The sequence below is a fragment of the Sus scrofa genome, chromosome 15 (genome assembly GCF_054392235.1).
Source record: "Sus scrofa isolate SSC_HxYL_T2T_F1_AM1 chromosome 15, Sscrofa_HxYL_maternal_Yorkshire_Landrace_v2.0, whole genome shotgun sequence".
In the NCBI taxonomy this organism is placed as follows: Eukaryota; Metazoa; Chordata; class Mammalia; order Artiodactyla; family Suidae; genus Sus; species Sus scrofa.
In genome coordinates this window covers 22,272,550-22,294,715 of record NC_139397.1, presented here as the reverse complement: position 1 = coordinate 22,294,715, position 22,166 = coordinate 22,272,550, and the positions used below count along the sequence as shown (strand labels likewise).

The 22,166-nt window shown below is 37.2% G+C and overlaps 1 protein-coding gene across 7 annotated transcripts in view; it reads left to right on the top strand.

Moving 5' to 3' along the window:
* The window catches only part of ARHGAP15 (Rho GTPase activating protein 15), a 623,564-nt gene that overhangs the window by 488,901 nt on the left and 112,497 nt on the right, over nucleotides 1–22,166 (top strand). For all 7 annotated transcript variants that reach the window (XM_084998895.1, XM_021076335.2, XM_084998893.1 and 4 more), the window contains one exon: nucleotides 6,185–6,319. In XM_084998895.1, coding sequence (XP_084855021.1) covers nucleotides 6,185–6,319 — 135 coding nt within the window. The remainder of the gene's footprint in view (nucleotides 1–6,184; nucleotides 6,320–22,166) is intronic.

The window sequence follows — 22,166 nt, the reverse complement described above, 5'->3', positions numbered from 1 at the left end:
TTCTCTGCACAAAACCTTGGGGCATTGTGTTTATTTCCTAAGGCTGCCATGACAAAATATCACACACCGATGGTGGAGGCATGTATAGTGGGTCAGGGATTAAACCATGGAAATGTGTTTCCTCACTGTTCCAGAGGTTAGAAGACCAGGATCAAGGCGTTGACAAAGTTGCTTTCTTCCAAGGCCTCTCTCCTTAGCTTTTGGATGCTTCTCTTCCTCCTATGTCCTCATATGGTCTTCCTTCTGTGTATGTCTGTGTCCTTATCTCTTCTTCTTATAAGGACACCAGTCATATTGAAATAAGGCCCATTCACGTAATCTCATTTCACCCTAACTACCTCTTTAAGTGGCTCTATCTCCAAATATAGTCACATGGTAAGGTAAAGGGGGTTGAGACTTCAAATTATTCACTGGGGTTGGGAGGACACAATTCAGCCCATAATGGACATAAAGCATTTTGGAGGGTGAATTTTCCCCTGCTTGTCTTCAAGATCAACAACAGTATTTTATTCTAGGGGGCAAAAATAAGATGTAAATTGTGTAGAACATAATTTATTTTCATTTGACTAGTATTTCTGAGCACCTGGTAAAGCCCTCTGCCTTTGAGGAATATAAAGCAGCCTCAAGAGCTATAGCTTTGAAACGCACAAAATACAGTGCCTGATATCCAGCCTCCGTTCAATCTATGTTTGTTTAATGAGAACTGAGTGAACAAGTTAGCTGGTCAATTAACCTCGTTTTCTAAGACAGTGTCCTTACTGAAGTCTCAGGTTATACCCAAGGTGTTGTAGGAAGGGGTTATAGTGAGCCAAGCAATAAAAGACGCTACTTTTGAAACAAGGTTTATATTGTCCTATTTGGAAATTTGGAACCTCTCTAATCCATCAAAAATTAGATTGAACTGTCACTTTAAGGAGCAAACACAGCAGGAAAAGTTGAACTAGTTGAATGATTCAACCAACTTCCTTTTGATCCACTCCTTTAAATGGTAAACTAAAATCCTTATAGATAAACAGTATGTTTTATCCACTTTTATATCTAATCTTCCAGTTTGATATTGTGGCCAAACATATTATTATTTTTTAGATCAGTAGTCCCTCTGGCATGTCTTTCATTCACGATGTGACATTCATGTAACCAGAAGGTCTTTCAGATAAGTTTCCAAATGGTCATCTGCACTGGAAACAGATACAACATCCTTCTTGAGAGTTTCATGATGTAATAGGTTCTTGTCATTATATTAATGAAATCAAAGCTATTCTCCCTATGTCATGGGAAAGCTGAGCTTTTCCCTTTTTTTTTTTTTTATTACAACAGTAAAATAGAAGTTGTGAGGGGGCTTTAAAATTGGCATGGAAAAAATTACAGGGCAAAAATGCGTTTTCAATACACAAAGAAGAGCCTCTGTATTCTTAGTAACCACTCTGTTTTGGATAGTCCAAGTTATCTGAAGCCACATATCAACCAATACTAGGTTAACACAGTGAGTTTATTTAAAATCAGACCTGGTATTGCAGTCTGGTTCTACCAGTCTATAGAACAATATATCATACAAGAGGAAAATGGTAATTAAACTATTAGTGATATTTAAATGTGCCTTTTTCTATGGAAATTTCCATGACCTACTATGGCCCATCTTTCAGTCCTCTTTTTTTTTTAAATCATTCTTAATCAGTATCGTCAGGTTTTTTTTTTTTTCTTTCAAATATAACAGTTTTTAGCTGGATATAGGTAAGTTTTGACTTATAAATTAAATAAATAAATAAATAAATAAATAAATAAATAAATAAAAATACACAGAAGTCCCTTCAAAAAAGGACATTTCAAGGTGGATTTGAATGTTTGGATATAATATTTATAGTTTTGTGATATCATAAAAGTAAATAATGACTTTGGATTCTGGAGCTTAACCTGTTTAAGAGCTTTTTAAGTCAAAAGCCAGGACCAAAATGAATTCACAATAGCCTAATTAGAGGTCCAGGAGAAACCAGCACAGATGATCAGTGTGGTGGTTGTGATTCAACCAGACTTCTTCCCAGTGTTGAACTCCAGCACGTAAAATTTTTGTTGAGCTCATACGACAAAATTCATTACGCTGAGGTAAATCCTCTAAAACAACCAAGATCATTAATGATGTTTGCTCAGTATTTCCATTGCTTTAATCCCTAATCTATTTTGCTTTTTGGCCTTTATTCACTTTCCCCATCATAGTGGTGTCCTGTATATGTTTGGGGTTTTTTTTGCTTTCCAAATGTTTTCCAGATATATTTTCTCATTTGGTATCAACAACTTTCCTTCCAAATATCTTCATTCCACAATAAATAAATAGATATGCAATGAAGGAGAGGTAAATCTAGGCCTGTTGTTTTGTATAATCTCTTTCTCACTCTATCATATTTCCTCTTCACTCCATCACCACATAATAATTTGCTCCATCTTCTCTCTCATTCCTAATGCAGTTTCTTTTTATTACTAGTTTGCTTTGTATGTGTTTGTATAAGAATCTGTTCCTTCTATAAATAAGTAATTATGAGAGGTCAGAGTCAGTTTCCAGGTAAAAACATAGCCTCAAGTCAGATATTTAGAGATAAAATATAAAAATCACTATCTTTGAAGTAATAATTGATCTACTACCACTGGCAGTTACTAGTTGTTTGCCTTTTTCCTTTCAGCTTCTACCAGCCAAGATTAGTCTGACCCTAGCAGTTTTGAGGGGAGGCTTACTGGCTTCTTACCCTAAATTTATCATTTGTCACCCATGGAAAAGTTACTAAGTCTACCCACACCTCATTTTATCTATATGTAAAATGGAACTGATGATAACAATAGGATGGACCTCATTCTCTTATTGAAAAAATATATATTAGATAATAAATGCAAAGTACATAGCATAGTCCCTAGTATAGTATAAGCAATGAATAACGGTTGGTTATTGTTTCTGTTGCAGAGTCCCTGAAATGTAGTTGTGTGAATTTATATCCTTAAGAGGTTTTTATTTTGTCAGCGATTACCAACTCTTTAGATCATATTAAAGAAATCTCCGTATGCATATATCTAGCTTTCCAGTTCTTTGCCCACCTAAGGTAAACTTCATAAATCAATGTTTATTGAGTAACTTTTATAGGTGTTCAGGCTCCATTGTTGTGGTTCTCAACTGGGGATAACCTTGCACCACCAGGAGATATTTGGCAATATCTGGAAATATTTGTAAACAGCAGCACTGAGAAGTACCACTGGCAGTGTGGGCCAAGGCCAGAGATGCTACTAAATATCCCAGAGTGTACAGGATAGCCCCCCAACAAAGAATTGTTTAGCCCCAAATGTCAGTAGCACTTCACTATGGAGAAATCCTGTTCTATTGAAAAGGGGGGAAGTGTGAGACATCATCACTGCTAACAGATTAGTTAGAAAATGCTAATCAGATAATACAAATATATTTGTTACCTCTTAACGTGGAGACAAGGTGTGGTCACTTCACCTTCAAAACGAAATTCATGAGACGGTATAGAAAAATGGACAGATTTCATATTCAGATAAATCACAGCAGCCTTGAAAAATATGCCTTGAAGTCTTTTGGCTTACAAGGAATCTTAACCTTGGTTGTTTATGGAAAAACTTAATGTAAAAATTAGGTATTATATACCAAAAGACTCTTTCCAGCTACTTGCCGTATTATTTATTGAAGCTACTTGTTGAGGAGCTACAAATAGTGTTTTTAAAATGAAAATTACATAGTAGAAAGGCTAGTGTGTGTAACACAAGTTGATATTGATATTATATTGCATTTTGAGTGGATATAATCCAGCGGTATTTATTGACTGATAAATTTTCTTTTTTAGGTATGTAGAAGTACATACAAAATCATTTTCACAATCCATTGATGTTTATGCGGAGGTGACAGACATCATTGGCATTTGCCTTTGGTTAAGCAATTATTTATTCTTGCTGTTTTCTGACTGAAGACAAAATCATTCTCTTTTTTACCTGCTGAACACTTGCCTTTGGTGATCTTAAACCTAGGCACCAAAATGGCATTTTGTGTTGGACTTTTGTGATGCATTTTCGGTAGAGATAGTTGTGTGTGTGTGGTGTGTATGTATGTATTTAGGTTTCCACTTAAAGTTCAGTGCCAAAGCTACCATACTTATACATTTTCTAAATGTGTTTTAAGCAATAAGTTGTACAACATTTTTAGAACATGTGTTAAGCTATTTCTCTAAGAATGAAGCTCTTAACAAAACATAAGCACTCTGCATGAGATCTTAGCAGCAAAGTGCTTAAAAGATAAAGTAAGAATTGGTACCATGGGAAGAACACCAGCTGTAGAGCGCACAGGTCCATTATGAGAAGTATGGTAGTGGGTAGGGAGAAAATGATTTAATCAGGAGTAAAACCAATTTTATTATAAGGGCACGCAGGGGGTGTGGCACCATAGTGAGAGGGACATTTCAAAATATCTGACAGATTTCAACAATGTGAAAACCCTGTTCTTTAAAGTGACAGTAAACCCCATCAGGTTTTCCTTTTTGATGCTATTGTTAACAGTTGACTGTTTAAAGCTGGCCTGCTAAGATGCTGTCGTCCTATTTCAATAGTGTGTAGCCAAATAAAAGACTAATTGTTGAAATACAATCAATCAAAAATGATTGCAGTGCACAGAGAAGGTCTCCTCTGCTGATTTTGTTGTGGATCAAATTATTGTGTTATGATTGGGGTAGGAATGAAGACTGAAAGGGAAGAAGAAAATAGCCCATCTGCAATAAACAGATTCACCTTCATTCCTTCTCTTTGCAAACATCCAATTGAGCAGGAACATCACTTGCTAGCCCTGGGAACAATAGTCCATGCAGAAAAGAAGATCTGATAAAGATTTTGGCTAATATTTTTAAAAGGACATGAACACTATTAACAAAACAGCCCATGCAGAGATCCCCTACAGTGACAATTCTCAGCTTTTCTTACATTTTGGTGCAAATTCTCCTCTGCATTCATAAAACTGACACAAGCAGGCATCTGAATGTGAGCCCAAGACATCAGTAAAGAAACACAATTCCAGTTGACCAAATACCTATTAAGTTCTTGCCAGGATACTCAGCTTTTCTGTTAACCTCTAGGTTGTCTCAAATGATTAGCTTTAGTTTTCATTAAGCCCAGAATCCAAAATCTTTTCTGTTGTTTGTTCAGAAAGACAAATACTATGGATCAGCAGCAATGCTTTTATGCCTTTTCATCTTATGTAAAGATGTCACTTTCAGACCCTGTTACATCCCCTTTTTGGGTGAGAATGATTCCAGACTTTCATATTGAAGGCAAAAAGGAAGGAAATAATTGCCCAGCATCTCTTTATTTCTTCTAAGAACTTTATTGTGGCCTTTATTTTCTTTAATATTTAAATGTCTCAACTCACTCAAGCTTCCCAAACAAACATTTCTGTTGTTTCTAAGAGGAGTTGGTAAGCACTTGTGGTTTGTCTTTAGTGTGTTATCATTTTTGACAGCTTTGCATAGCCTACGTAGGCCAACAGGGGTCTGTCTAATATTGTTGCTGGGCACATTTTCCTCACTGAGATGAAAACTAAAAAAAAGATATTTTTGAAGCAGTAAGAAGGAATTAATATCCTTTCTCACTCAGTATTCTATTCCTTGCTGACTTTATATTCAGCAAAAGAAGGAAAAAAGTGTTACCCATTATTCCCTTGTACATAGCAAGGCTAACACATGTAAAGCAATAACTCATTTTCTATTGCCATGTTTAGCATATGTCTCCTGTTGGCTCAGCAAGGCCTTTAGGCCGGTCCCTTGAGCCGGCCATCATTGGCAACTCTTAGCCCCTCGGCCTCAAAACCAAATAGCTTTGAATCATGTTGAGCTGTGATGCTAATTTTTATACTGATGCATTATGGGAATAAATGTATCTGACATACTGTGTCAATGGCACTGTCTCTTTGTGTCTCTTGTTTTTCTGTTAGCTGCATTCCTACAGATGGTATTCCATTGAAAATGTTCCCTTCCTACAGAAAAAAAAGGGGAAAAAAAAAAAAAAAAACATGCACAGCACCAAACCTCTAGGTGCAGAAGGCTGTTAACGGTTGCTGATGATAGTAGGCAAACATTAACATAATAATTAGTGTCTTGTAATTGTTTCATTAAAACCAGTTGTTCCATTTCTCCTCGTGTTTTCCCAGAAGAGAAGCTGAATTTGGACGACAGCCAGTGGGAGGACATCCACGTTGTCACCGGAGCACTGAAGATGTTTTTCCGGGAGCTGCCTGAGCCGCTCTTCCCTTACAGCTTCTTTGAGCGGTTTGTGGAAGCGATCAGTAAGTACCTCACAGACAGGATCGGTTGGTGGAATAACCTGCAGTACGGAATTATTACTAAGTAAATAACGAGGATGATGAGACTAGCAGTCGTGGAGATAATAATATCTCCAGTGTTCCACAGCATTCATTTTAGTTTTTGTTTAGTTTTTTCCTAATTAGAAAAAAAAAAAAAAAAAAGAAAAAGTCATCCTATTTTGGATGACCAATTTTCAACTAAGCCTTCTCAAACAAAAACAGTTTTCTCAAGGAATTTGCTGTAAAGGGATCTCCTTTCACATCCCTAGCCCATACCTTTAATGCTTTCAGAATCACAATGAGTTTAACTGAGGACAAAAGGATTTTGAAAAAGAACCAAAGCAAATTAAATATTACATTTCATTAAAGAGATGTTAAGTCACCAACGGAGGTATCACCTTCTCTAGGTTCGTTCCCCCTTTACCCCTCAACACTAGTAAAGAGTTGGCTACAATCTGTTTACAAACAGTGTGAATATTAAGTAATGGAAAGTTTCTTCTATTACATGTGTGGCTTAATGGGAGGTTGACTGCCTCACTTACTAGCCAGTTGTTGTTGTACAGGCTATAAAGCTTCCTTTCTATTATTTTCTCATTCATAACACATGCACACACATACACATACTCTTGAGTAACAGTGAATGAATGATTGAGTGAATGAATGAATGGAAATCTTTCCAAATGCAAGGAAACGTCTATTGATTCTTGGAGCAGTAACGACTAAGTACGTCTCTAAATTTAATATCTTAGGATATACTTACAGTGATTGTGACAGCTTGGAAAAAGTTTCCTGGCAGGCAGGCTGATTCAAAGAGGAAAAAGAAAGAAGAAAGAAAGGTAAAATTAAAAAGCTTGCAAGCCTGGCAGGAGCTTAATTAAAGTCCAAATGAGAAAAATCTCCAAGAAAAAAAAAAAAAAAAGCTCTACTTAGGAGGTCTGATCTTAGATGGCTGTGTGTACAGTGTTTCCTTCCCATTAGGGGGAGTGGGAATTTGGGGAGCCCATTGGAAACAGCCCCTACATATGCCTTTTTATTCTGTTTTTCATTTCAAAACAGTTTTGTAGGTTGTTTAAAGCTCTGGCAAAATGATATCGAGAGGAATAAAGCAGAGTTTATTCTCCCAAGGTCTTTCTCTTGCTGTCTGCTCACAATTTCAGGTGTCATTGTTGTTGAATAGAGTGGCAGTGCTTTAACTATGTATTTTGAAGTGAGGCTGAAACTCTTATCTCCTGTTAGCCTTTTTATTTCATGATCCTTTACTTCTCAAGAACAACATTTTATAGTTTTCAGGCTCTCTTGACTTCTTTTTAAAAGGAGGAATAAAGAAAAAATAAATAAGCATGAATTTTCATAAAAGCTTGTTCTAATATTTTATCCTGGGACCAGGAAAGCGTGGAAGATTCCTCACAGTGCTAGGACAGTGTTCTGGTAAGAGATTGGGACCTCTTGCATTGGGGTTCCTGTCTCTGATCATGTTATTTTTAAAAATCATACAAATTTCACATCAGTCTCCATACTTTTAAGTGAGAATTGTCTCATTTGGAAACATACTTGTTTATGTGCTGATCTGAGGGCTGTGACATAAGCGAGGCGTCATTATTCCTTCCTTGAGTTGATCTGATTCTGAAGATGTTTGGCAGTCATTCCCTTAACCTAAGAGATACGGGAAGCGGGCCCTCAGATCCGTGTGAGGATGTGTCTTTGGAACTTCCATAAAGAGTAGGACCATCTCTGAACTACTCTAGACTCAACTCCAAACTGGATAGAATTTCAGAAATACTTTCATGGTCAGAATTGACCAAGGCAGAGCTGGGGTAGGCAGCATGCTATTGTGACTGATGGCTACTACAAGACTTTTTTCCAACACCTGTAAAATTGATTATGGTGAGAATGAATGAGATAGTGTTTTAGAAAGTCCTTTAAAGATGTAAGATACTGTACAAATACTAACAGTGTTTCTCCAGATGAGCTTTGTTTGAGAAAGTAATAGGGAAGCAAAGAAGTGGGAGGTTTTCCTTCATTGTTCAAAGCAAAGAGACTCGATCTGAGCAATCTTTCCCTACTTAACTAAGGTAGTACTTATTGTTTTTTTAATATGTAAAATGGAGAGACTAGCCAGAGGGTAATATGAGAAATTTGATGTTGGACAAGGACAGAGGCTTGCTAATTCATGCATTTTGGACATTACCTTGGCATTAGTTCTTGTGTTTTTAACTCAGTTCAAAGTCATAGTTCATATTTAAATACCTTAAGCAACAAGGTAAAAGCTTGTTCTACACAGTTCCTTGGAAATGACAAAACCACACCAAAGGAGGTACTTTTACCCCACTGCACACTAATTGAATAAAACAATCTTTCAAAACTGTAAAGACATTCATATCCAGTCCCAGAATGGTGCTGGTCTTTATCATGGCTCTTACTGCCTCCTGTAAAATCTGTGCTTTGAGTGGCTCAACAGACCTGCCCCTGAGTTCTTGACTTTTTATGAAAAGGAATCAGCCAAGTTAGGTAAATCCACAGGAGAGATGTCCATATATGCTGGCTCTGGGCTTTGTTGACCATCTTCATTCTTCACTTTCTTGCTCTGGACCTTTGGAAGGTTGACCCTAGTGAACTGTGTTTTAGAGACGCTTTTGAAGGCTACATTCCTGCTGCTGCAACCAGTGGAAGCCACCAGCAGTGGGTGGCAGAGAGAGGAGGAAAGAAAAGGCCAACCAGTGTTTTACTTATCTTCCATCCCCTCTCCCTTGCCCACCTGCCTCATGTAGCTTTTCTACCTGAGGTTCCATCTCCTATATGTCTTCAGCTTAGATGGACAGGCCTATTCTGGTTCCAGCCTCCAGCTGGTGATGTAGATCCTCCTCCCTTTGCCTCTCCAGCCTGGCAGTGGCTTCCTGCAGTGGCCAGTTTCTTGGTTACTTTTCTCTTCCTTATTTGGCCTTGGGCTTCTTACAACGTGGGTAACCAGTTCCCTGTGTCAAAATTATTCTCTCTGTTGGTGTTAATGCTTGAAGTGGTGTCTGGTCTTTGGTTAGACACTAGCAAAACACCACGTCAGTCAATGTCATGGTTCATGTAGCTATAACATTATTTTCCTTTTCTGACTCACTACCCCAGACCAGTTTGTGAAGGCTTAACATTTCTATTTGGCCTGAAATTGAGATCTTCTGTTACCCTTTCATGACAGAGTTAAAAGTGAATAGACCAAAAGGAATTTTACATCCAACTGGAATGCTTTGCTTCTGAAGAGGAAATGTTATTTCATGTAAAAGCAATTAATGCCCATTTGTGCTTTTTGAAATACTGTTAATTTTTATTATATGTTTGAAAGTCATCATTACATATTCCAAGAAGAGGGAACAGAAGGCATTTACTTTTTAAAGTAGTTTCTTTTTGGACCAAAAACAAACATTAATATGATAAGAACCTGCAATTGCCATAGTGATCCCTTGTCTGATAACACTCATTGGGGTAACAAAACCACGAGTGATAGTTTTATATTTCAGAATCTAAGTACTGCAGCTATTGATCTGAAATTCTATACTTGAGGTCAATGCAGCTGGGTCACCTGCAGGTTATTTCATGGGGATTTAACCCACTGACTGCAAGGATTTAATTCCCTGGAAATGACTTGCGCTGAAGGTATTATTAATACTGTAAACGTGAACTCAGTACAAAAAAACACAGCTTTAGAGTTTTATGATAGGTGATGCAATCTTGCGGCTAAAGGCCTGCAGGGGGTCTGGACATTTCCAGTACATCTAAATCCTAGGAAATGTACTAAGTGTACCTCTCTTCCCATCTCTTTTGTTCTGATACCTCTACAGATCCAAAAGGAAAAACCAAAAAACAGTGTCTTTTCTGTTTTGATTTCTGCATTTTTCCAAAATTCCTGGGAAAGGGAAAGAGGTGAGGAAAACTTGTTGGCATTTTTTACAATTATCTAATTTATTTCTGAAAATAACACAGGAGACACAAAAGAAATGGAAAAACCATGTGGAAAATAATTTCTAGCTCATGAAGTTACTGTGAGAATTACATAACATAACATTTTCCTTACTCTATATTAGGTGCTCAATAAATGATTTGAAAGAAATTCACTTTTTAGAGGAGTAAAGCAAGTCACAAAATATTTCTCAAGTTTATGTGGCTCAGAAGATTAGGTTTAGCATTAAGCTCCAGACTCTAAAACATAAATACTTTCCATTACTCTACATTGCATTTCTGGGACTGTTTATCTAAAAAAAATTCTTGCTGGGAGAATAACTAACTAACTGTAGCCAAATATCTGTCTTTTATACCATCCTATATAAGGCCTATATCCTGTATCAGTCTATGTAAGATCATCTCATTTCTTTTTTTTTAAACCAAGGTTAGAATTAAATGATAAAAAATTTTAGTGTTAGAGTTTGAGCTTAGAAATAAGGTAGAACTTTCCAAGAGTGAGAAATGTTTCAATATTTACTACTAGAAAATAAAAGCATCAGTGCTTTATATGTTGCCCTCTGAGTACATTTTAACCCTCTGCTGTATTAATTTTTATAACCAATTATTCACTCATCCTCTTTTGAAATTCATGTGGATACATATACAATGTTATTTTCCTATTTCATATGAGTATCTATTTAAGCTTAGGTGTTATTAATATTCCTTTTTATAGTTTTTCACTTATATCAAATTATACAATGTACTAAACCAAATTCTACAGAGGAGTTTATTATGGGAAGTGGTGGATTGGGCCCTATGACTTCACTTCCCCAGGCTTACTTATCAGAGGAAACCTCCTGTAACTATTTCAGTTTTTATCTCTTCTAGTGGTTACTTTCATAACTCTGGATAATAGCTCTACTTATTGACTTAGCAACTATAGATAATACCTAATATATTAATTTATTCTATTTCACCTCTTCCAATATTGGGTAGTCACATTATTATATTCGGACGTTAGATAATACACATAAACCTCTGTTTCTTGCTTCATTAACATTACACAATATCGACTAACTTCCCTTTGTTAGATAAGTATATTTTCCTTTCCCTCTCTTCCTTTCTTTCACAATCCCTGATCATTAACTCCTTTAAATCTTTCTTTTTTAATTTTTTTTTTAAATTTTAAGGCCACACCCGTAGCATATGGAGGTTGCCAGGCTAGAGGTCAAATTGGAGCTGTAGCCACCAGCCTACACCAGAGCCATAGCAATGCTAGATCTCAGCCATGTCTGCAACCTACACCACAGCTCACAGAAACACTGGATCCTTAACCCACTGAGTGAGGCCAGGGATCAAACCTATGTCCTCATGGATACTAGTCAGATTCATTTCTGCTGAGCCATGACAGGAACTTCAGCTCCTTTAAATCTTAATGATTGTCTGTCTGCAGTGATTTGACCAATTAAAAAACTAATAAACAGCATTTATGTTTGCATTATTATGAATCTGTAAGTGTTACTCACTGCCTGACCAAGTGGTTTCACAAAGATTCCTTCTTTAGAATTCACTGTCACAATCCCTACACTTATAGAATATTTCTCACCAGGTCAAACAGATCTACTTTATTATACTTCAAAAATTGTTTAAACTATTGCTAATATTTGGCTCCTTTTATAGTTAGTGTTTGTCTTGTGTAGATTGTATATTTTTTTTCCTGGAGTTTGCAACTGCTTTCTTTTGCTTTCCTTTTTCTTTTCTTTTTTTTTTTTTTTTAATAATTTCCTTACTCTTTTCTGACACAATTATACAGTCTTGTTTTTCTAGGATGCCCTCTCTCTAGAGCCTTCTGTCATTTTATTTCCTATTAGAATGGTGCTTCCAGGACTGCTTCAGGGTGTCCAAACAGGGATTTCTTTCTTTTTTCTGAGTTAGAGCCATTGATTTCTAGAGGACATGTGTATTAGTTTCCTATTGCTGCCATAACAAATTACCTCAAACTCAGTGGCCTAATATAACTGTTATTTATTATCTTATATTTCATAGTGTTATAGTATAGGAACTGAGCTAAATTCAATACAGAAAGGCTGCCTTCTTTTCAGAAGCTTTAGATGAGAATCTACTTCCTTGCTTTTTCCAGCTTCTAGCAGTTGCCAGCACACCTTAGTCAGTGGTTCTCTTCCTCCCCTTCACAGACAATCACATGACATCACATCATTCTGACCTGTTCCATAGTCACATTTCCCTCTGACTTTCTCCTCACTCCATTTTCCACTTTTGAGGACACTTGTGATAACATTGGGCCTACTTAGATTATCCAAGACGCTTCCCCATCTCAAGGTCCTTAAATTAATCATATCTACAAAATCTCTTCTGCCACATAAGATAACATACTCATAGGCTCTGAAATTAAAGTGTGGACAATCATTATGGAGAAATTTTTTTTTTTTGGCTACTACATTTTTTTCCTTTCTTAGTTTTTACAGGTGGCTCCTGTTCTACTTCCTTGTCACGAATGCTCTTAACCCATCTATTTTCATCAGTCTTGTCTCAGATCTAAGCAGTCATTAGAGTTGAGGTAATAGTGAAACTAGATTGATTAGTAGATGAAAGGGAAATGAGAAAGGACCTCATGAATTTCTGGACAAAATATTTTATCTATTATCTGTGAGGGAAAGACTTAGAGATTTGTCTTAAGCCTGGACCAAAGCTCATTTATTCAATGACTACCTGACAATTTCATTTTGGTTACCTTCTTCACCTCAACTTTTTTTTTTTTTTTTTTTTTTTTTTTGGCTTTTTGCTATTTCTTTGGGCTGCTCCCGCGGGCATATGGAGGTTCCCAGGCTAGGGGTCTAATCGGAGCTGTAGCCGCCAGCCTACGCCAGAGCCACAGCAACGCGTGATCCGAGCCGCGTCTGCAACCTACACCACGGCTCACGGCAACACCGGATCCTTAACCCACTGAGCAAGGGCAGGGACCGAACCCGCAACCTCATGGTTCCTAGTCGGATTCGTTAACCACTGCGCCACGACAGGAACTCCACCTCAACTTTTTGATGCTCATTTTAGAACATAAGTTTGGGTTTGTTAATTTGTTGTATTCTAAATTTCCAAAGTTGCCTTTTGTGCACAAAAGTAATTACTTTCCATCCCATTCCGGAGCAATGCCCTTTGCATTTCCTATCACAGGACTGCAATAAATGCCAACTCCATGATCAAAACCACCTCATGGTTCCAATATAAATGCCATTGTCATCTTTTTCCATTTCTCTTAAGCAAATATTATATACATATGAAATTTTTATTATATATCATGTTTATTATGTATCATGGTCATTATGTATATATCATGTTTATTTTATTATGTGCATATACATATATAGGTATGTATTTATGTCCATAACACATGGAAATTAGGCAAGCCAGCAATAAACTGAGACAATGAGGATACTGCATACAAGTCTTCAGTGTAAAGGTTGTAGTTAGACATGTATTTGAACACAATATTTAAAGCTCATTGGTAAACACTGATTAATTAAAGAGTAAAACAAATTGTGAGAAATGGTATCCATAAGAGTGAATAAGCATCTTGAAAATTCAGGCTATTAGTCACCAAAGGTAGAGCATACCCCATGCCTAGTCCTTAACTTATCCTACTATATATCTGTCAGTCACACCCTCGTCATATAAAATGATTTAAATTAAAGACATTGTCCTATGGCAGAAGGTATCTATTACGTGTCTTAACATTCTTTCCCCTATGCCTAGCATGCCATTTTACCTTTAAAGTATACTTTCAATAAATAACTAGGGAAAAAAGCTAGTCAAGTATATTTTCAAATATTTCCTTTACTCTTGACATTATCTTGCCCTTTGGTCAAACTATTTCTGATGCACCATCAACTCCATGATGACACTCTTTGGAAGAAAAGAAACAGAGCTTGCAAGGTACTTGATGACAAACAGTTGCTAAACATGGAAGCATGATAGTGACAAATTGCCTTAAGAATAGAGAATGGAAAAAGCAGGGTTTCAAGGGTCACCACAAAGAAACCAGAGATGTAAAAATAATGTAGTACAGAAATATTCTCTACTGCACCATTTCAAGGAAATTTGAAATTAAAATAAAGGTATATTTTACAAATACTTCCCTTTTACTACAGTTTCCACAGCAAGCTAACAGTCTCACAGACTTGGTGGGGTTTTGTTGTGGTAGCTTTTTAATCAGTGTGTGCATGTGTGTGTGTGTGTGTGTGTGTGTGTGTTTTAGCAAACTAGAAATTTTATGGCTGATGCCTAGCTTGTCTCTTAACTCATTCTAATTATATTCATAATTAAATTGTAAAAAAAAATAGTTGACTAGAGCCAAATGGCTTGCACAGGTGTCTTTTTGTAAGAATGGTTTAGTGCTAGATAATAAACAACTGGACCTCCATCTCCTTAATTTGGCTTAATGAAAAGTCCTTTATAAGTAAAACTAGAAGGTGATTCAGAACGAAAATCATGGCCCTGATGCTAAAAATTAATTGAGTGATAAGACATCAGCTCCATTAGAAAGTGCGGTGCTTGTCTTTTTGCTTTTCCTTAAAACTTTATTTTACTTGCACTTTTCTTCTATATCCTTGTAAGGTCACTTTTCAAAGTAATAAACTTTTCAAGCTGAGCAATCAGCCAGTCAGCCTTCATGAGTCAGCTTCCTGAGCATGCCTGCCTCCACCAAATAGAGATGCTTTTAAAAATATACACCAAGATGTAGACTTTCTTCTTGATACCTCAGTGGAAAACAATCATCCTGACTTTCTCCTCTAATGAGGATATGGGCGGCTAGTATTCATCGGCAGTTGTCAGGTTCACAGACTCAATAGATCTAATGAAATTGAGAGTTTGTGGCCTTTCGTTTGACAAGAAGATATCAGTCTCACTTTACATCCTTGGGTTGACAACAACACTGCTTTGTCATCCCCACAGAGGGGTTTTCCAAAAAGTTTTATGCCCACCCACTCCCAACTCTGATTCTGGCCACATCTCCAGAAAAATGCCCTCTCCTACATCCCTAGTAGGTTTCTTCTCTCTCACCCAATCTAGTGTGGTTCTAGTAATAAAGATAGGCTTAAAAATGCAACCAGCTGGACTTTTCTTTCTGAAGAAAAGCCAGATTCTTTGTGAGCTCCTCAAAGCCCTTCATTGTTGGGTCACCCCCAAGCTCTCTTACCTGAACCATCGTATTTGAGTCCATTGGTCTCTTGGCTCTTCCTGGAACGTCCCAGGCATCTGCAGGATCTGTGACTGCCCAATCCCTCCCCTAGGGGCACCTCCCTGTTTTGCAACTCACATGTCAACTTCTCAGTGAGGCCCCTTCTCATCAGAGGAGCTAACATTTCTACCTACAGGACATACCACCACCTTCATTCAAATCCTAAGTGTGCTCTTTACTACCTTTAAGACCTTGAGCCTTCACCTCGATCTCTACATCTAGAAAATGGATGCAAAAGTACTATCTTCCCTATGGGGAATGCAAAAATATTTAATGAAATGCAAATCATGACAAGGCACTTATTTACAGATTTCCAGCACATGGCATTCAGTAAACGTTGGCTAGTAAAATTAAATAATGGTACAGTCAGACTGTCCTTCAGACCACGCTCTCAAGTGACCTTCCTACCCATTCCCACGATCTTTCTACTCCTCCAGTAAAGTTGTCTCAAGTGACATATATGACCATCTTTGCTCTGCTTTAATATCTGTTTCCAGAATTCCAGGCAGACCAAATACATTTAAGATTTGCTTGCTTTTAGGTCCAGCAACTCCCACTTTCTTTCTTTATCTCATGACATTTCCCCTTTGTTCTGCTAGAAGTTCCCAGGCCCAGCTCCACTTGATTACTCCAAGGCCTGTCACTTCGTTATAGAACATGGATCTTAATTATAACCCAGACACTAACCATCATCTCCAACCTGATGCTGCCTTAGTTCTACTAAATATTCTTAGAAGTGACATTGATAGTGGCACCAGAAAAGATAACTTCAAAGTAATGCCTTCTTCCAGTTGGGAAATTTGCTTCCTTGCTGATAGTGTTCCTACGTTTCCTCTTATGGAAGTCATAGACCCCTTTAGGGTGTTGTAGGAGGAGGTTATACACCAGCCTGTGCAAATATTTGTAACACTGTAGATTTTTCTCACAGAAAAAACGTTGAAAGAGTTATCAACTGAGCCATACTCAACAAGAAGTCATTCTTCCTCATACACACATATAGATACAGGGACACATACACACACACACACACACACACACACACACACACAGGCACACTCATTCTGCAGACCCAAAAAGTATCTTTTTTTCTTTCCAGCTCTCACAGCTTATGACATTCTAGCTTTAAAGAGATAAACTTAGTTATTATTTTAATAATTATTCTCAAGAGAGCTTTCATATTAATGTCCCTTGAGCTATTTTTGAACCTTGATGTGAAATCAGAATGGACCCCTTATCCCATTTTTTCTTACTTGCTCACACTCAGTCGCATGCTCTCATACCTGTCCTTCTCCACCTCTCAGGAGATAAAAGAATTTTCTTCTAATAGTTTCCAGGACTATCATGGGCTCCTTGAAATGTAGCATTTCTTCATTGGTGCACTCTTTATTGTTATAGAGGGTTAAACTTCAGAAGTGGTTTATCTACTGCGGTACTATAAATTTCCTGGGGGAGTTCTGCTCCTATTGGAAGAGCAGACTATACTCTACTCCCTGAGAATTGTCATGTGCTTTGGAGAATGGAATTTTTCCCTAAGGATTGATTCACACATTTTCTACCTACACTTTGGAAAACCGAACCATGGGAAATAGATATCCTTTTATAGAAAGCAAGTACCAGTGCTGGTTTTACAGGTAAAAATATGCTTGAAAGAATGAAAAGAAATACATTTTTTTTATAAATCTATGAATGACAAAAAATATATTGGATAATTACGAGAAAAAAAGAAATAAAAAAGATAATTATGAGAGTTTCTTTCTTTCATTGACTTTTTATAGTTTTCCATTTAAATGTGCAGTCTCCCCTTTTGTTTCATGCAACACCTTCATTTTTCAGAAAATTGAAACCTTGAAAGGGTAAATGCAAAAAGCTCGGAGTCCATGATGACTGGTTAACCAATCAGCTCTTGACCCCTTTCTCTTTTACTTCTCACTTTGAGTATCCAGAAGGTGAAAGGTTCCCTCTTTCAGATCTCAAGTCCATTTCTCTGCCAAGTAACGGATGGGCAGACCTAATTAGTGCCATCTGTCATGCTAGCTGCAGGTTTATACTATCTTTCCAATACATGAAACAATGATCTTTTGAGCTCCTCCTTCAGGTCCCTAACTCTAAGCACAAAGGTGAGATTGCTCCTGAGGCCTTTTCCATATTACTCTCTGAATATCTAATTGGCACCTAAGAAGGAACTATAACCTCACTGAAATATTTTTTGAAGCTTCTGTTCCTTGGTTCTCTGACTTGAAAATGTTTTAGGAAAAACAGAATTATTCGGAGTAAATATTAGAAAAACCCCTGAAATCTCTTATCTATGATGCTGGGATCTATAATGCTCAGGGCTTCCAAGAGCTGGGCCCCTAAATGAATATGTCTTAGCCAAACAGAAAACCCAGAGCTCTCCACAAAGGAGGAACACAGACCAGCAACAGCAGAACTAGAAGAATCACAGGTTAGTATCAGAATCCAAATAGCATGCACTAACAGTACCTTAGTATTTTAAAAGGCCTAAAACATGAGATCCAGCCCCTGATTAGTGTTCTCCATCTTTCTCTCTTGCAGTAATTCTCACAAATTAAGGTGTCCAGATCCCTCATCACTAAGATCACACTCTTCCAAGTGCGCCCTCTATAGTTTGGAAATTATTATTAGTCAATGTGAGCTGCCATAACAAAATAACCTACACTGAGTGACCTGAACAACAGAAATATAATTCTCATGGTTCTGGAGGGTAAGAGTCTGAGATCAGGGCACCAACATGGTTGAGTTCTGGTAAGAGCTCACTCCTTGGCTTGCAGATGGACACCTTCTCCCTGTGTCCTTACATGATGAGAGAGAGCAAGTTCAGTCTCTTCCTCTTCTTATATGGCTGTTTGTCCCAGCACAAAGCCCCACCCTCATGGCCTCACCAAAGTCTAATCAACTCCCAAAGGCCCCACCTGCAAATACCATCACATTGGATGTTAGGGTTCCAATATCAGGATTTGGGGATGGGGGAAGAAATGTTTAATCAGTAACAGAAATCATATTTCAATGGAATATTTTAGATGTATAGCTTAACTAGTGTAGGACAAACTTTCTTCCCTTATTCTGGCAATATCTACTGCAACACAAGATTTAATTAGTTTGAGTTTTGTTTTGTTGGGTTTTTTTGGTCTCTTTAGGACTGCACTCACGGCATATGGAAGTTCCCAGGCTACGGGGTCAAATCAGAGCTACAGCTACCAGTCTACACCACAGCCATGGCAAGGCCAGATCTGAGCCACATCTGTGATCTACACCACAGCTTATGGCAATGCCAGATCCTTAACCCACTGAGCAGAGCCAGAGATCAAACCCATGTCCTCAAGGATATTAGCCAGGTTCGTTGCTGCTGAGCCACAATAGGACTTCCTTAATTAATTCTTTATTACTATTAGTCAATTACATTATTGGAATCTAAAATTGAATTTAAAGTTCCAGGCACCAATTTTACCCATTTCTCTCTCATACCAATTTTGTGCTTTTATTTATTTATTTATTTACTTACTTACTTACTTATTTATTGTGTTTTCAGGGCTGTACTCATGGCATATGGAAGTTCCCAAGCTAGCGATCAAATCAGAGATGCAGCTGCCAGTCTACAGCACAGCCGCAACACCAGATCTGAGCTGCATCTATGACCTACATCACAGCTTACAACAACAGTAGATCCTTAACCCACTTAGCGAGGCCGGGATCAAACCCACGTCTTCGTGGATACCAGTCAGGTTCTTTACCACTGCGCCATTTCAGGAACTCCCGGTTTTGCTCATTTTTTAACCCACGTGCAGAAATATGAATGCAGCCCTCTCCTATTGTGCTCTTTTTCTCATGATCCCAGGCTGTCAAAGCTATAACCTGGCAGAGGAGCTTTGCTTTAAGTTTTGCATGTTCACAGGACTTATCTCGCCTGAGTCACTTGACAATTGGAACTGGGACCAAAATTCAAGTTTTTAATCATAAATCCTTCAGTCTTATCATTCAACACTTTCTCTCAGCATTATGACATTTGCAAATCTGAACAGCGTGTATTCTATGCCCACACCCAGGTCCTTGAATACATTTCAAGACCATGTAGCATAGACTGGAAGGCCATTTGGAACAACAATGAGAGAGACCAATTTACAACATTTTGGAAAGAATTTCAGATACTGTACCAGTAAGAAGAAATGTAGAAAGAGGCATTCAGAATTTATAAAGTGTAATTCTCCAGACATTTGGACAGTTTTAGGAATTAATTTGAGTTATAAATATTGTAAACTAATAGAGCAATCTTAATACATAAATAAACCCTGTAAATGTCCATATAATTACAGTTTCAAGTTAGGGCTTACTTATCATATTTTTCACTTGCATAAAGTCAAGTCTATATGTACATTTTGCCATTCAAATTAGTATTTAAAACATTCCTTTGTGATTAATAGTATTATTCCTATTATTTCAATTTTGAAAACTGACGTCATGGAAATTAAACAATGTGCCTAAGACCACCAGCTGGAATGTTTCAGAACTGAGATTTGAACCCATAACTGGAAGACTCCAAAGCTGTTGTTCTTAACCAAGAAACTATCACTCTTGCCTAATTTGGACAAAGTGATAACAAGTAACAAGAGTCTACTTAGAAATGAGATAATTAGTAGATGTAGATGTGGCTCAGATAAAGACTCTGTTGTCAAGAATTATAATGAGAGGAAACTAAATAGAACATGAATAAATTGCTATGCTCATACACATGGTCTCAAAAACCTCATTATTTATTTAAGAAAGACTTCTGTCCTGGCTATTCAATATAAAACAAATTCAACAAAAATTTTTATTGCTTTCTGTATCCAAGACAACAGTACAGGTACTCATTCTTATGCCTGGGTCACTGGAAAAACTTTTAAAAATAAAATTAAGCACCAATGAAATTCAAACACTCCTAGCAGATGGAGAAGAAAATGCATAAAGTGTGTGTAGAAAAAAGGCACTCTGTCCTTATTACACTTTCTAGCAAGTGACTTAAGAAATAACATTTCTTACTTTCAACTATCATATGTGTTATTTAATTGAAAGGTAGAACTACAACAAAGCATTGCTTTGCCTCTCATGTCACGTGCTAGAATATATTTTCATGGAGTCTATAAAATAGATTTGATATGTCAACCCAAAATATTCATAATAGAGAAAGTTCAACTATAGTTAAACTATTAATACTACGTCCACTCACATGCAATGATATACTCCTTTTTAAAACATGTTTAGGGAGTTCCTGTTGTGGCTCAGTGGTTAACAAACTCTACTAGCACCCATGAGGATGTGGGTTCGATCCCTGGCCTTGCTCAGTTGCTTAAGGATCTGATGTTGCCATGAGCTGTGGTATAGGTCGCAGATGCCACTTGGATCTGGCATTGCTGTGGCTGTAGTGCTACAGCTCTGATTGGACCCCTAGCCTGGGAACCTCCACATGCATATGGCCCTAAAAAGACCAAAAAATTTTTTTAATTTTAAAAATGAAACATGTTTAACATCTTGTTGGAACAGAGCAAACACACAAGAAAAGTACACAGACCTTGAGAGTGTTATTAATTGGGAATGATTTTTTTTATAAAGTTGGTTTTCTAGGCTTATATGTTTGTGACTTTTTTCTCTGAGGACTAATTGTAAATGATCTCTGTTCTATTTTTAAGTATGAAACAGTACAAGCTGTCTCATGTCTAGGTACAGAAATATACAATATTGTTTTCTCTCTCTTAATCTGACCTAAGGATCCCTGAGGTAGTCATGTCTTAGTTATCTTTGTAGCTGCAGCAATAAGTGACTATACAAACATAGCATGCTTTGTGGTGGTTGTTTAATATAATTCCTCCTTTAACAATCCATTGTAATGAGCAGTAGTGGACTTGGGAAGTGGGGGAGTGGGAGGAATCGGTCATGAACTGAATAAGAGAGGTGGAAACTGTCCTTAATATAACCCATTTTACTGATAAAAATTTAAGAAGTAACTGCTTACATCTCTCCAAATGTTCCCATCTGGCTTTAAAGCTTTCTTATACATTTACCTTCAGGGGCATATGCCAACTCCATTCTTCATATTTTCTGTATATTAAAATGTATTACTATATAATTTACAGAGACTTCATCTTGGTGGTTAAAAAGTTTATGAGAGAAGAAAGAGGAAATTAAATTAGCAAATAAAGTATTTTGTTCAGGCTAGTGAACTTTTGCAGTATTCAAAGGGTTACCTGAACTCCTGCTAATATAACTTGCCAGACTTAAATGCAGAGCAATGGTGAAGAGAACAGTGAAACTGTACTATAAAAATAAATTACTGTCATGAATATTAAGCAACAAGAATATAATAAACATGACTGTTTGCATGATTCTGATTTATTGGTACTGATATGCGTATAAATTATGACACTAAGTGTTTATTCTAGTTGTTTCAGAATATGGGCCAAACAAAGCTGGGTGGACACTTCCCGCAGACCTTTCCATCTGCCACCAAATTCCTCTTTCACTGCTCCTATTGCTGTGTTTCTTATGTCGGTGGCATCAGGACCATGTGTGAGCAGGCATTCCTTTTAGTTTACTTAGCAGACTGAAGTAGATTGCCTTTCCAGGATCCAGTGTTATAACTACTACCATCATGAA